The 16,944-nt window shown below is 42.4% G+C and overlaps 1 protein-coding gene across 2 annotated transcripts in view; it reads right to left on the minus strand.

Annotated features, from left to right (window-relative positions):
- The window catches only part of ubap1lb (ubiquitin associated protein 1-like b), a 28,896-nt gene extending 14,218 nt beyond the window's left edge, over nucleotides 1-14,678 (minus strand). Inside the window, exons 1-3 of one of the 2 annotated variants that reach the window (XM_061708579.1) lie at nucleotides 14,560-14,678; nucleotides 9,036-9,156; nucleotides 6,651-7,235 (exon numbers count right to left, since the gene is read on the minus strand). In XM_061708579.1, coding sequence (XP_061564563.1) covers nucleotides 6,651-7,235; nucleotides 9,036-9,143 — 693 coding nt within the window. In that variant the 5' untranslated portion in view covers nucleotides 9,144-9,156; nucleotides 14,560-14,678. Of the gene's footprint in view, nucleotides 1-6,650; nucleotides 7,236-9,035; nucleotides 9,157-14,559 lie in introns of those variants that run through there. The other variant, XM_061708587.1, reaches the window with a different exon arrangement.
- Between the last annotated feature and the right edge of the window lie 2,266 nt (nucleotides 14,679-16,944).

A 16,944-nucleotide genomic window follows, 5' to 3' on the forward strand; every position in this document is an offset into this window, starting at 1 on the left:
TGCCACGCTGACATTCGTACCAGAGGTAGAGGACGCGGCCGAGCACGTGTAGAAAAGAATCCACCGCAGCAGTCTGGCTATAAATGAGGCCACGGTAGAACCTACATTACTGCCGTTAAGCTAAATCAGGGGTCTGCAACCTGCGGCTTCATCCTCATTGTAGCGACTCCTTTTGGCCTTGAAAAAAAAAACCCAAACACAAATAAATGATATTTCTGAGTTCATTTTTAGTCATATTATTAGTTTATTTTGTTGGGCAGTTATCTTGGAGTTTGAGTTGATGCCATCTAATTTTAAAATAACTTTATTTCTACATTTATTTTTAAAGCTGCAGCAAAAAATGTTATTTATATTAAAGTGGGGTATTTTTTATTGTACTTTTACACAAATATAGACTGAAATAGGCCTACAGTTTGCAGTTTAATTTATTTCAAAGTACGTCTGCAGATTCACACTGCACTTCTGTTGTTATATTTAGGGATTGTAACAGCTAAAATAAATAAAAGATGAAAACTTTTACAATCTCTGACCTTTTTTTTCCTTTTTTTTTTATTTTTTTCCTTCTTTTTTTTTGCGTCTCCCGACAATATTTTTTTAGAAGTGGGGACAAAATGGCTCTTTTGATAATAAAGGTTGCAGACCCCTGAGCTAAATCATCCCGACATTCCACACAATTGTCGTAAGTGTCACATAGAAAGAGGCCCTTTGCTTCATTGTATATGGGAATGTAAGAAACTCCAGGAATTTTGGAAAGATACCCTTTGCCTGATTTCAAGATTAACAGAATGTACAATTCCTGTTGAACCTAGATTATGTCTATTACATACATACCCTGAAGACTTTGGTGCAAATGCAAAGAAAAGAAAGCTCCTAGATTTTTGTTTGTTACAAGTCAAAAGAGTAATAGCTTTGAAGTGGAAGGATGTTCAGAGTCCTGATTCCACTCAGTGGTTAAAAGAGATGTGTTCACACGTGGTATTAGAAAAACTAACATACATTCTAAGAGGTAAAGTTGAAGAATTTAATGACATGTGGTGACCCTTTTTACATTTTATGGACAATATGCCCAATGATTCTCATGAACAAAGATTAGATGACAGTTAATTGCTGTATATTTTCAATGGCCCTTTTCTTGTGACTTTGCTGTTCTTATACAGGAAATGGGCTAATTAAGGCCCGAGCACTGACAGTGCTCGGGCCCTATTGTATCTGTAGGAATTTAATTTTAATTTTAATTTTTCCGACGAAAGGAGGCCTTTTTTGCCCCCCTAAACGTGCCCCAAAAGTCGCCAAATTTTGCACGCAAGCCGGGCCTGGCGAAAAATTTGATATCCTTTGCATTAATGGGCGTGGCCTAATGGCTCAACAGCGCCCCATAGAAAACTTCGTGCCTCAAGCCCCACAATACGGTTTGACGTACATGCACGAAAATCGGTACACACCTGTATTATGTCGCAACTTAAAGAAAAGTCTCTTGGCGCCATGGCCGAAACCCAATAGGAAGTTGGCCATTTTGAATTAATCGTGTAATTTTGGCGCAATTTATGCCATTTCTTCGGCCGCTTCTTCGCCCGAACTGTAACGTGCACCCAAGTGTGTTATACATCAAAATGTGCGTCTCCATCCTGCGACAACACACATTACTTTTCTCAGTCAAAAGCGTTACCGTGGCGACGATAGACGCCAAAAAGCGCGCCCCCCCTTCATCTGATAGGTTCATATTTGATAGTTCCTACTTTTTGCCATAACTTTTGAATGGTTTGACATAAAGAGTGGTGGGTGGTGTCATCGGACTCGGTTTTGACTCCTTCACCTTAATTGGTGCAAATTAGCCCCGCCCCTTCTTCTGATTGGTTGATATGTGATAGTCCCTTTTTTCTGGCATAAGTATTGAATGGTATGACATAAAGACTCGTGGGTGGTGTCATCGGACATGGTTTTGAGTTCTTGAACATAATTGGTGCAAATTAGCCCCTCCCCTTCTTCTGATTGGTTGATATGTGATAGTTCCGCAATAACTTTTGAATGGTTTGACATAAAGACTCGTGGATGGTGTCATTTCTGATATGCTTATGATAGTTGAGTTTTATGTGAACAGCAAAGGCACTTTTTATAGCATTATTGACCTAGGAATGTGGGGGGAACCCGGGGGGAGTGGGGGGTGGCCATGAGTGCGACGGCCCCTTCATCGCTGCTTGCAGGTTTAATTGTAATTGCATTTGACAAATATATTGTATGTATGTATGTATGTATGTATATACTTTATGTATTTATACCTGTATAGTTTTCCCTTGAGATAAGTCCTTTTATTTTATTTTATTCTTTACTTTTGATTATTACTATTTATTTTATGTATTCACATATTTTCTGTCGAGTACTTTTGCTGAGGACCTCGTGGGGGGGTTGTTTTGGGCTTGTTGTTATGAATGTTTTGTATGTTGGTAATTTGAGAGAAAATCAATAAACAGATTTTGAGAAAATGAGGCCGCGGTGCAGCAGCGTGCAGGGGGCCCGTCCCGCTGAACCCAGCACCGCTGATCCCAGCAGATTAATGGAGCGGGTCAGGACGAGGTAACTCCAGGCTGCAGGCTGCAGCTCTCCTCCTTCATCTGTCATTCACCACACGCCGTACGAGACAGAACTAGAGACCTTTGAAATCAGAGGTTGTCCACATTAATTGCTTGATCGAAATTCTGCCTACAGACTAATTCACGATGACATTCTGCCGTTTAGAGCCTGATACTAAAGCACTTGTCAATGTCAATGTGTCAATGTCAATCCCTCTGCTCACAAATAAAGGCTTTAAAGACCTCATAGTTTTATACTATTTCAACATGGACGGTCTCCAGGAATCTGACTCCTCTCTCAGGGCCTCTCTGCCTTCATGCTGATGCTTAAAACTTTCCTTATTTGATGAAGTCTATCATCCAGGTTTCCTCGGGTGACCCTGAGCTTATCTCATTAGTTATGCTGCCTTAGATCTAAACTGCTCAGGGACCTCCCATGATGCACTGGGCACTTACGCCGCCCCGTCTCGCTACGGTGAGCAATTGAGTCTTAAGTAGTGTTGTTTTTGTCAGCATGTTTCAATTTTAGTTTTAGTCTTTGGGTCAAGCTCTCATTTTAGTTTTTAGTAGTTTCAGTCACGTTCATTCTCCTTTTAGTCGTGTCAAGTTTCAGTCGACTAAAAGTCTGAGCATTTTAGTCTTATTTTAGTCAAAGATTGTATTTATCCAAACCCATTTTACAATTCAAACAAGGTTATCTTAGTATTATATTATTGTTACCTTATAGACTCAAGAATACATTCATTCCAGATACAGAAGACTCTAATTTGAATTTACAACATGTTTATTTTTCCGCATTTCTCCCCATCTTTTTCTTTTTCAACGACACATTGGGTTTTCTTTTCCACGTCTATGTAGGAAAGTGTATCCAAAGATGGTTCTTCTTCTTCTTCTTCCCCCCCCCAGAGAAGATCCCTACGTTTCTCTATGTAACTTTGTTTTTAATTGACATGAACCTAGATCTCTGCGTTAACGGCATCAGCCTCTAACTCTGCAGCTGCATCTTCTGGATCTGATTCCCCGCTGCAGCGACTGGGATTGAGGCCTAACGTCACCCAGAACTAAACCAGAGAAACTACTGAAAACATGGAGATTAAACCAGAGGAAACTACTGAAAACATGGACATTAAACCAGAGAAACTACTGAAAACATGGACATTAACGATCTTTTTTGGAACATTTCGTCTCGTTTTGGTCAACGAAAATGAAGACACATTTTAGCAGAGTTTTTATTTTGTAATCTATATTTTAGTCTCGTTTTTATTCCTCTACGATATTGCATTATATATTTAGGATGCTTTCACACCTGTCCCGTTTGCAGCAGTTGTTCCGAAACAGGAAGCGTTTCCCCCTAAAGATCGGTTGGTTTGGTTTATGTGAACACAGCAATCACGCTCGGATGCGGGATAAAACAAGTGAGCTGAGATCTCCTAGGAGAGGTGGTCTCGGCTCACTGCCATTCCAGACCTGGAGCGGTTCGTTTGCAGTGAGAACAGAATCCACACAGCAAACACAGAAACACACAGAAACAAACTAGCCACACTCGCTTACGATGCTCCATAGTAGTTGTTTTTCCCGGTGTACGGAAGAGGAAACTCCTTCCGCGTTCATTTCTGACCAATGAGAGAACAGTTGGTTCTCATGGCATTTGTTAACAGCTTTGAACCGCTACAGACGGCTGCCTTGTGAACACAATCGCCACAAACGAAAAACAAAACAACTGTATCGATTTAGGCCCTGAATCGGAACAAAACAAACGGGCCAAAGGTCTGAAAGCGCCCTTAACTATCGTTATCGTCATGACCTGCATTTTCGTTGTGTCTCGTTTTCCTCAGATGATAATGGTTCGTTGACAACGACATTTAGTCATAATTTTTGTTAACGAAAGCAACTGTAGTCTTAAAGGGGACCTATTATGGCATCTAATCCCTATTTTACACAGGTCTTGAATGTCTTAAAAACAAGCTTTTGATTGTTTTTGGTAAATAAATGAGAAATTCAGCCTTTAAACCATGTCTTTATCTTCCCAGCCTCTAACCTCATTATCCATGAGGGATTCTGAGTGGGCGGGGCTATGATAATGAGGCTCTGTGCTGATTGGCTGCCTGAATGACGCGATACACCGTTACGAAAAAATGGAGGAAACTCCGGCTGGCGGAGTTAAGGCTGATTTATGGTTCCGTGTTACACCAACGCAGAGCCTACGGCGTACCGTACGGCGTAGGCACTGCGTCGATTTAACGCGGAACCATAAATCACGCTTTACACCGTGTCATGCATGCGAGCGTCAGCGACAAAATCAATTCCATTGCTTTATTTTCTATTGGACTGTCCGAACTGGACGCAGCACGACGCAGCGCGCTGTTTTGAGCTTAACATTTGTTGGACACCCTGCTTCTATTTTCTCCCTGTTGCTCGCGTTGAAAGCCGGTTGAAAGCGCTGTAGGAAACAGTCACGGATGAGGAACGGCTGATCCAGTTAGTTGAAATGAGAAGTTATCTCTATGATTCCTCCTCATTTCACTACAAAAACCTCAATAAAGTGGCAGCTGCTGGAGGGAGATGGACAGAGAGCTTCCGATGTCACTCAGTGCTACGATAGTCGGACGCTCACATGCAGTTACACGGTTTTATAGTTGTGGGCGTGGTTTGCATTTTGGTTACGTAACGAAAATGCGCCAAATCTTCTTGGCTCGTAGATCCACATCAAACTGGACGGCTCATCCGGGCGGCTGTACAGACACTGCAGAATTTGGTTGCTTTCCTCCTTCTCTGAGTTGGCAGGCTGAGGGGAGACCACTTTATATATGTTAAAGCAAGAAAAAACCTGGTTTTCATAATAGATCCCCTTTAAAGGGGACCTATTATGAAAAACACGTTTTTTCTTGTTTTAACATATATAAAGTGGTCTCCCCTCACCCTGCCAGCACAGGGGAGACAAAATACCATGTAATTCTGCAGGGTCTCTGACCCCCGCCTTACAGAGTCCCCAGTGTCACGTGACCTTTTTTTGAGCCATTCTGAATCTGCGCCTAGGGTGACGTCACCATAGGCGCTCATTTCCATAGGTTCAGCCTCCGCTGCTGAAACCACGCCCACAACCAGCTCTCTCCGCTGCTGGAGCGGTCCATCCTTGAGCCAGTCGGACGCCGTGGCGCCGCGGATCCGGGTTAAATCATCCAGGTTCCCGGGTGGTTTGGGAGCTGGGTCCTCGGGGGTCCGTCCCAGGCTGGACCAGCTTCACCCTTCGAGATTTTCAGCGAAATCTGTCGGTTTGATCACCGATAACGGGAGATGCGCCGCGGATGCGCTCCGGAGCGGATCTGTGCGCCCGCCGTGGAGTTGCGGCGCCCGTCGCACAGCATCCGCCGGGCAGATCCGGCTGAAATGCCGCTGGTCGGTCCCCGGGAGTCCCTGCTACCAGTCCAGGCCGGTTCCTGCGGTCCCGGCCGGTCGGAACCGGTCAGATTCCCTGGTTAAAGCCGTGGTGATGCGCGCTGCTCCAGCAGCGCTGCTCCCGGGCGCCCGGCGTGGCTCCGGGGCAGCGTTCAGCATCCGCCGGGTAGATCCGGCTTAAATAGTGCATAAATGTTATTTATATACAACTCATATTTTATTTTTTTAACAATAAAGTTTCCATTTGTGAAAATTCAGTGTTGTGATAATTTACAGGCTCGGGCTGCTCTGGCGGAGCAGGTTTCTTCTCCTCCCCTGCTACACGTCATTCAGGGAGCCAATCAGCACAGAGCCTCATTATCATACCCCCCCCCTTCCCTAAAAATGAGGCGCAGAAAAAGAGGTTAGAAGTGGTAAAACTAGTGACAGGGCCCACAGGCTGGATTTATGATTTATGTAGAAAAAACAAGCTTTAGATTGTTTTTAAGACATTCAAGGCCTGTTTAAAATATACATTAAATGCCATAATAGGTCACCTTTAAGAAAGAATCTAGTTTTTGAAAAAATGACTTTTGAAAAGATGAGCATAAGAAGTGGCCACGGAGAACGTTCATGCGGCTGCTCCATCCAACCTGCACATTGATTATCAGCTCATACTTTCCTCGATGTCATCAGGTGACCTCTTACCGTGTCTGTGGTGTCGTGGCGGCCCACGGTGCTGAGCGTGTTGGCCCTGGTGTTGGGGGCCCGGCGGGGGCCGGGGCTCCGGGTCCGGCTGTCTGAGCTGGACGTCTCCCCCCCGGAGAGGGAGCACTGGCGCAGGTTCTTCCTGCGGCGGTGCGGCAGGCTGCTCAGGCAGGACGGAGGGTTGAGCAGGTCGGGGACGAAGGCCTTCCGGGCCTTCGTCTGCCCCGGCTGACCCGAGCCGGCGGGCCGCACACCCGTCCCCCCCTGGTGAGCTTTCTCCGGGACGATGATGGTGGTGTCCTGCACGGCGCTCCCTCCGTCCTCCTCGGAGTCGGAGGCGGTGCAGCCGGCGCGCAGCACGGCCAGGTTGAGGCTGCGGGAGCGCTGCCGGGGGTTGGGCTCCCAGAAGTCGGAGCTGTGGCGGCTGGCCAGCCGGCTCTGCTGCGGGCTGCTGAACATCATCCAGTACGGCGGGCAGGACGCCGACAGTCCCGACGAGGAGGAGGACGGGGGCGGGGGCCGCTGCTGGTCCACGAAGCCGCTCTGCAGCCCAGTTAGGACCCAGTTCTCCAGCGTAAACTCATACTGTCACGCACACGGACACAAGACGCATTAACGACAGGAAGGAAGAGAAGAAAGTGTTTGCCCTATTAAGATGAATCAAAGTATGTGATTTACTGGGCCGAAGTGAAATTTTACAAAAAAAAAATTGTATCATTTTACAAAAAAAGCCATACGAATAATTCATAGAAAACAATATAGTCATCCTTCAAATACATTATTTCTTGAAATAGACAGAATTCTGCAAATTATGTGGAAAGCTCATAAGAAAATTTTGCCAATCAATATACAGAAAAATTTGGAAAAAAGAGAAAATAAGTATAAGGAACAGAGATCTTTAAAAAAAACAAAATTCAGGACGAGATTAATGGAATGCAGTGTTTCTGTAAAAGGTATCAGTTTATGGAACAATCTAGATACAGAAGCCAAAGAATGCAAATCAAACACTACATTTAAAAGAATAATAAAAGCCAGTTTGATGAAGAAATATCATGATAATTGTTAAGTTGGGTGGGTTTTCTTTTTTTTCCTCTCTCTTTTTAGCACCATTGCCATATATTTTTCTTTGAATCAAAAAAGAATACGACTATCTGTGTTTGACGACAGCTATTTTGTGTTATTTTATATCTTTGTTGTAGTTTTGATTTTTTTTTTTTTTTTTTTTTTTTTTTTTTTTTTTTTTAAATTACGTTTATTGGAAAGTGTTTTTTTGTTTTTTTAAATTGCGTAATTTGTCATTTGTTTTTTTATTATTATTACATTAATTGAAATTTGATTTCTTAGGAAAAAGGGACAAATAAAATAAGCTTAGTCTTCTTTCTGTTGCCTTTCATTCAAGGAAAGAGATTTGTTGTAATTATACTGAACTGTATAGTTTTTCTTTTAATGAATGAAATAAAGAAATCCTGAGCTAGTAGGCACACACACTATAAACTTATTTCATGTTCTTCCCTGTCATTACAAATACACTTGTAAAACTAGATGTAAGAACTTTTATTGTAGTTAGATTATAATCCACAGTGATTAATACCGTGGAAGCAGAACGACAGATTAACAAATTTGCAGAAAAATCTTTCAATGAATATTTTTCATGGTCAGCAACTGCCCCTACTGGCCACACAGAGAAGCAACAGGTCAAAGGTCAGAGAGCTGCACAGTTGCAGCAGTGTTGTTTCCATCATCATACTGTCAGCCTGGCAGGTTTTTACCATCTATGGTTTTTAATCTGAAATGGAGCAAATTCAGCTACAAGAGCGGCCTGGGGTTGATTTACACTTAATATTTAAAGTGATATAGAACTAAGTGTGATACAGAGTGTCATCTACAGTGTAAGCCTGTACAATAACATACATTTGATGTATGAATCATCACTCACACATTAAAAAATATGTATTTTTTTTAACTCTTGGGTTCCCCCTAGTGGCCACGGGGCCCTAAGCAGCCACTTAGTTCTCTTATGCCTTGGGCCGGCTCTGCTGCTGTCACTCTAAACCTGGCTGCTGTGAACAGAGCTGTATAGTCATGGATGTAAAGAGGGCGTTTCTACAGTATTTCTATACTATCTTGACCAAAGTATTGAACTTTATCCCCTTTAAAATAAAAAACAAGAACAAAAGAGGCGTCATAGCTTCTAAACATGAGATCATGGTTTCTTAAGTCCTGCAGTCACAGATGGGAGTGTCACTCGTCCCTCTTATTTGGGAGGGTTTGAGTGATACAGCCCGTCTGCTCTCAGCAGTAGTGCTGGTCTCTGTGAGATAATGTGTCCAAAGGTCGGCGCTTTGAGGCGAGCGCCGCGGCTTCAGACGGGTGAAGCATGCTCACCTCCGTCTCCCGCAGCACGGCGAGGTAGTCAGGCACGGTAATGCTGATATCATTGGGGACTGCTGGCGAGGCGGGGGCCTGGGGTATCTTCAGAGGGACACCATCCATTCTGCTCCACCGGCTGAAACCAACAGTGAAATGTAATAATGTCATAAAAGTGACCGAATGCTTCGGCTGTGACGCTCAAACGCTCTTCTGCAGGAGTGGGCTCTCCTCAGGTCAATGCTCCGTTGCTGCACACCTTTTTACTGAGTCCAGCACAATCGTAAGCTGGTTTTATATTAATTTTACCCACTTGAGCATGTCAGATCTCTCACTAAAGCCCGGTGCTGGCTCATGAATGCCTGTGGTTTAACCTGCAATAACACGTCAGCGGCTGCACGTCCTCTTCTCTCAGAGTTCGTCTACACAGGACAAAGGTACATTTTAAACAGCGTTCATGCAATTTCTGATATGTATCACATCACATGTACAGGACTGTCTCAGAAAATTTGAATATTGTGATTTTCTGTAATGCAATTACAAAAATGTCATACATTCTGGATTCATTACAAATCAACTGAAATATTGCAAGCCTTTTATCATTTTAATATTGCTGATCATGGGTTATGATGGATAAAGGCTTGCAATATTTCAGTTGATTTGTAATGAATCCAGAATATATGACATTTTGTTTTTTTTAATTGCATTACAGAAAATAAAGAACTTTATCACAATATTCTAATTTTCTGAGAAAGTCCTGTATGTTAATGTTTGGAGTCATTTAGGCCCGTACAGTCAGATGATCTGCTCTAATAAAGATGAGCTATTTAATTACGACTGTTTAGAAGAGATGTGCATCTTTCTAGGATTAGCATCTTGGTTGTGGTCGCCATCTCTAAATTGTAGAATAAAGGAAAAACCACGTTTGTAGCGCATTGTTTATTCAGCCGAATGATTGAAACAGAAACAAAGAATACAATCTAGCGATGATGAAATGAAGGCGAGGTTGTGGCGCCCCGCTCGACACAACCGTGGCGGCGGTAGCCTACAACAACGTTGGCTCACTGTAAACGAGGCCTGCAGTGCCAGACATCCCTGATGTGCAGATCTACTCACAGATTCTTACACATCTATTCTACCAAAGAATACATCTAAACTGTCTTTTCAAGACAGTTTAATGGCGCTTTTCGCTAGTACCTACTCAGCTCGACCCCACTCTCCTCCACTCGGTTTGGTTCTTTTCCACTAGGGGTCTAACGTGCTGAGTAGATACTTTTTCTGCAACTATTCTGCTGAGGTTCTAAGTGGCTGAGTCGGCTGTATCTGACTTCATCACACTACAGGCCACCGATTGGTCGGGGGGTTGGAGTCAGACGTCTGAGTCAGGATGTGACATCTTTTCAAGAGCGACTCGCGGCTTCTTGTTCATTTTTTTCAAAGAACAATGGCGTTGTTTTAAATTTATATCGAATAAATGCCACAGAACAAGCAGCAGATATATCCCCTCATCCATGTTCTCTGTCTTTGGCGCCTTTACTTCTTCATTTGTGTCGCACAATCGAGTACGCCACAGCAGCTTCGCTCCAACCCTCCTACTTCTGATCTGGGTACTGAAAAGAAACGAGGGCAAGGCGAGTGCAGTCGGGTTGAGTAGGTACTAGTGTAAAAGTGCCATAACTGAATGGTTGGAGCCTGCTCTCGTCGTGATGCTGCAGGAAAGCTGGACTTTTGGCCCAGACGCAGGTGAAACACTGAATCTTTTACTTTCTGTCAAATTGTGCTGCAACTTACCGTATTAGCCCGAATATAAGACAGGGTTTTTTGCATTGAAATAAGACTGAAAAAGTGGGGGTCGTCTTACATTCGGGGTCTAGACGTTATACCTATTCACACCGCTAGATGGCGCCAGATATCTTTAAAGCGAATGCCGAACTTAACTCCCCAGGACAAAGCGAACCCCTATCACGAAGAAGAAAAATAAAAATAGCAATAGCATGAAGAAGAAAAATAAAAAATGGCGGTAAGAAAAAAAAGAGAAGAAAATAAGAGAAGAGATAACAGAAAATGGAGAAACGTAGCGACAATCTGGAGAAAAGTGGGTCGAAGAAGTTATGATGCAAACTTCAAGATCATGATTTGAATGAGGCAAAATAACATGCTTTTTCTCTCAAATATATTGTTATAATCATTTGTTTCAGATGTACTGTAATTATTTTCTGTATAAAAATTTAATTTGGTGTTAAAAAAAAAGTCTTTTTTCAAATTTGAGTCTTGAAAAAGAGGGGGTCGTCTTATAATTAGGGTCGTCTTATATTCGGGTCAATACGGTACTCACCTGCCGACCAGCAGATCAACTGGTTCCTGCAGACTAGAGCAGGCCTGACACCTTTTAATGACAGGTTTTTAGAGGAGACCTATTTTGAAAACCAGGTTTTTTCTTGCTTTAACATATATAAAGTGGTTTCCCCTCAGCCTGCCAACTCAGAGAAGGATGAAAAAAAAGCCAAATTCTGCAGCGTCTGTACAGCCGCCCGGATGAGCCGTCCAGTGTCATGTGGATCTACGAGCCAATAAGATTCTGCGCCCGTCGTTACGTAACAACGGTAGCGATGCGTGAAATCACTCCCACAACTAATTCTGGCCGCAACAACAACAACAACTCCGCCTGCCGGAGCTTCCGCCATTTTTTCGTAGCGGAGTGTCGTGATGGCGTCTGTTCGAGCTAGACATGCGAATTGCTCTGTTGTTGGTTGTAAAAACCAACACTTTGTGTCCTCCCCTGCTATGCGTCATTCAGGCAGCCAATCGGCACAGACCCTCATTATCATAGCCCCGCCCCCTCAGAATCCTGCATAGATAATGAGGTTAGAGACTGGGAAGATAAAGACATGGCTCAGAGGCTGAATTTCTATTTCTATTTATTTAGCAAAAACAATCAAAAGCTTGTTTTTAAGACATTCAAGGCCTGTTTACAATAGGTATTAGATGCCATAATTATTATAAATACATAAAGGTCCCCTTTAAGTATTTCTGAGCCTGTATACTACAACAGTATAATAAAGTCCTGTAATGATGGCTTTTAGTTTTGGTGTCCACCCCAAGAATTTAAGTGGCCCCCTCTGGCCCCCCCCCCAGGAAACATGTTTGGAGGCGGCCCTGTCCAGAAGTGTCGTCACATGCAGCCTCCGGCTCAGCGAGCAGGGAAGGCTCAAGTCTACAGCAGGTCTGCCTCCTCTCTGCGTCAGCACGGGGAGTTACACGGCGAGGAGTGGGTCGGGTCAGGGGACGGAACAGAGACTACAACCAAAACCCACGTGACCCGGGATCACGCGCTCTCCTCTCAGATGCCACTTCATATGTTTGACCATCTGCTCCCCCTGAACTCGAGGAAACCCAGACCTTCTTTACTTCCGCTGTGGTGATCTAGATGCGCGCTGACGTCAGAGCAGCACTGTGCCTGCGCTCAGTCTGTGGCCCTTCCGTCCCCCGAGGGCCGGAGCGGCCGGCGGCAGATGCCCCCGGGCCGCCAGGGGGCCCGTACCTCCAGGGGGCCCCGGACCAAGGCTTGCCACCCGACCCGTCCCGAAATATGGAATTGTCACGTAATTGGGAATTAAAAGTTGCGTTCCGTATTGAACCAATACGGACACATATTATGCTCTTATTTATTGATGTCATAATATACAGGTGAAGGTCTGAAAATTTGAATATATTGCAAAAATTAATTCGTAGTGAATTCAACTAAAGGTGAAACAAATATATTATTTCTCACTACATTCAAAGTGAGATATTTCAAGCCTTTATTTAATATAATTTTTATGATTATGGCTCACAATTTATGAAAACCCCAAATAAAAAATCTAAAAAAAATTGAATATGTTATGAAATCAATAAACAATTCAATCACCAAAATTAAAACAAATAAACATATCTTGCTTTGCATGTAATGAGACTATGTCATGTATGTATGTAATGTTTCACCTTTTAAGTTGAATTATTGAAATAAATTAACTTTTACACCATATTCTAATTCTGACCTTCACCTGTAGCTATTTTATACATCTTGGCGGATGTGGACATACAGAGCATAGGAGGATATTTCAGTTGCTATATGGTCGTCTGTCGCTACAGTCATGCAAGTTCAATGCTATTAAAGCACTTTAAACTTTAAATCAAAGCATTTTGTTTTTTTATATAAAATAAATACATTTCTATGCAGTTTAGAAGTTTTGGGGATGTCCCTTTTTTTGGCTCCTGCGCTGCTGAAATTGGGGCGTCCCTTATTTCTATTTCTGAAAGGTGGCAACCCTACCCGGGCCTCCAGATGGCCCCGGGTCTCCGGCACCGGGGAACAGACGCCTCTTTCCCGGGAAAACCAAGCCCTGGACCCCCAGGGCTGAACACCTCCAACCACCGTGTAATTGTCACTGTGGGTCTACTTTGAAGAAGCAGCTTGTCATGAACCAACAAACTGTGCGCATCTGCTCCGTCCCACGTGCAGGGGCGCCACCAGGAGGCCACCCCACTTGCCTCAACAAAAAAATAAATAAAAAAAAGAAGAAAAAAAAAACACTTTCCGGTCACATAGATTCTATCGTCAGTTATGCGTTTCATCCCAAATCATTTGGGCCAAATGCATATCAGTAGGTGTTTTTTTAAGTATTTCTGAGCCTAATAATAAAAAAATATATATATAAAAAAAAAAATAAATAAAAAAAAAAAAATATATATATATATATATATATATATATATATTAATAAAATAAATATATATGATGTATTAAAAATGCATATATATATATATCCATCCATCCATTATCTATACCCGCTTTATCCTTTTTTCAGGGTCACGGGGTCTGCTGGAGCCTATCCCAGCTCATTTCAGGTGACAGGCAGGGGTTACACCCTGGACAGGTCACCAGTCCAGGGTCACATATATACACACAAACCATGCACACTCACGCTCACACCTACGGGCAATTTAGAATCACCAATTAACCTAATATTCATGTTTTTGGACTGTGGGAGGAAGCCGGAGTACCCGGAGAGAACCCACGCAAGCAGGGGGAGAACATGCAAACTCCACACAGAAAGGCCCCTGCCGGGCCTGGGAGTCGAACCGGGAACCTTCTTGCTGATATATATATATATATATATATATATATATATATATATATATACATATATATATATATATATATATATATATATATACATATATATATATATATATATATATATATATATATATATATATATATATATATATATATATTAAAAAAAAAAAAAGTATTTCTGAGCCTGCATACTACAACAGTATAATAAAGTCCTGTAATGATGGCTTTTAGTTTTGGTGTCCACCCCAACAATTTCCGTTGCCCCCTTTGGTCGCCCCTAGGAAACAGTTCTGGAGGCGCCCCTGTCCTCGCAGTCCTGCTCCACACACATGCTGGCTGTGTCTTTAAATGTCGACCAAAACAAAGAGGTGAGGGCATAGACATATATACGTATACCCGCAGGGGGAAGCCCCGCAAACACTCACCTGCACGGCCCTGCTGAAGCCCCGGGAGCTCCTGCGTGTCCGTCGCGGCGGTCAGACTGGTCCAGGCTTCCCTCGGACCTGCACCACTAATCCCTCACCTCCACCTCCATCCAGGCAGCCCGTCAGCTGACGGCCAGCTGGCCCTCAGCCCACGCAGGGCGGTCACGCCAGTGCGTGACCGGTGCAGGTTTAGTAAAAAACAGTCACACCCAGGACAATATAAAATAACTTCTTGGTTTGGACCCTGGAAAGACCTTATAATAATTTAATTAATTGTTATTGTGTGTATATAATATATATATATATATATATATATATATATATATATATATATATATATATATATATATATATATATATATATATATTATTATTTTTATTTTTTTTTAAATATTTTAAACAATTCTTTTATATTATACCAGTCTGAAGTTCTTGATTTGGACCCCGGAAAGACCTTATAATAATTTTAATTAATTGTTTTATATATATCTGTGATGGACTGGTGACCTGTCCAGGTGAACCCCTGCCTCTAGCCTGAAAATGAGCTGGGATAGACTCCAGCAGACCCCCGTGACCCTGCAGAGGCTAAAGCGGGTATAGATAATGGATGGATGGATGTTTTATATTTTAAAGACGTATATATATATTTTTTATTTTTTATTTTAATATTTTAAACAATTCTTTTAAATAATACCAGTCTGAAGTTCTTGGTTTGGACCCTGGAAAGACCTTATAATAATTTTAAATAATAGTTTTATATTTTAAAAATGTATATACATATTTCTTTATATTTTATTTTAATATTTTAAACAATTCCTTTTATATAAATTTGAAGTTCTTGGTTTTTACCCCGGAAAGACCTTATAATAATTTTAAATAAGTATTATATTTTAAATTTTTATATATATATTTTAATATTTTATTTTAATATTTTAAACAATTCTTTTTATAAAACACCAGTCTGAAGTTCTTGGTTTGGCCTCAACTCTTACTTCTTGGTCATTTATCCACAACAATAGCCCTAAGAAATGCCCACTCAGTCCCACTCTGCTGGTTTCCTTGAGCCCATGGGGCTCTTAGAGAAGATAGCAATACTACAGGATTATTGATTTAATAACAGAACACCAGGCTCGTCTGTACACGGATGATGTCCTCCTGACATTCACTAAACCGAATAAAAGCCTGCGAAAAACTTATTACCATTACTTTGAAAAGGGGGATTTTACTCCAGCTAAATTAAATCCACATAAAACCCAAACTCTTACCTTTAACCATGAAGCGAATGACAGTATTTCCAGAGTGAGTAAGTTCAAATGGAACAGAAAGGTGTTAAATATTTCGGGCTCAGGAGCCCCGATGCCCTCTCCCCGTAATCAGTGGTGCTTACTGCAGAGGAGTTTGCAGACTGGATGGGAGTTATTAAGATGAATATACTAGCGGGACTGCTTTTCCTGTTTCAGTCATTACCCAGGGCTGCCCCCCCGGCCTGTTTACTGTGTGGAACAGAACCATGGCGGCGTGGCTGCAGAAGCAGCCCGGGGTTATGATGCTGGAGCTCTGCAGCTCTGCAGGGATGAAGGTGGGATCATGTCTCTGCCTGACGACTGCAGAGCAGCCCAGTGACCCCACCCCGGGCAAACGTGGAGGGAGCTGGGGCAACTTCACACTGGCCACAGTTACATGATGTTTTTTTAATTCAGAATTAATTATCCCGAATTAAATAATTCCGAATTTAAGTATTTTCCTTTCGAGTTTACGTGGAAATAGTAATTCCAAATTGAGGTTTATATGGAAAACACGTTTGATCGGCTTTATCCAATTCCGCTTAAGGTCTGGGGGTTGGGAAGGTTCTGATTGGATAGGGGTTACGTCTACCCAGCAAACAAACAATGACTGCGTTTACATGCATCAATAACCCTTTTAAAACCCGAATATTAGCAATATACTGGTTTTGCGCGGCCATGTAAACACCAATAACCCCTTTGAATAACCTAAATTTGCTCATATTCCGGTTTTTAAAAACCTGAAAATGACCCCTGGGTTACTCCTTTTTTCTAACCGGATATTTTATAACGGAAAATCCCCATCAAACGGAACATGAATTTGTTTTCTGCGCATGTTCTTTTCGCAAGGAATCTTGGTCTTTTGAGTCCAGGAAGTTCTTCTAAACATGAAGAAACGCAAGACCAGGAGGAGACTAATCACTTCATAAATGTAATGAAAGATATGAACATTTCTGCATTTGTAGACGGTAGAAAGTACCGGGATAGCCAGATTTAAAGGAAGGTGAGCGAAAGGTTGCCCGAAGCAGCATTTGTTTTGAATTTGGATACAGAAGGGAGAAGCGGAAATGACAGAGATTGCGTCATGATGTTCTCCACGCGT

This window comes from Cololabis saira, chromosome 2, assembly GCF_033807715.1.
Source record: "Cololabis saira isolate AMF1-May2022 chromosome 2, fColSai1.1, whole genome shotgun sequence".
Lineage (NCBI taxonomy): Eukaryota > Metazoa > Chordata > Actinopteri > Beloniformes > Belonidae > Cololabis > Cololabis saira.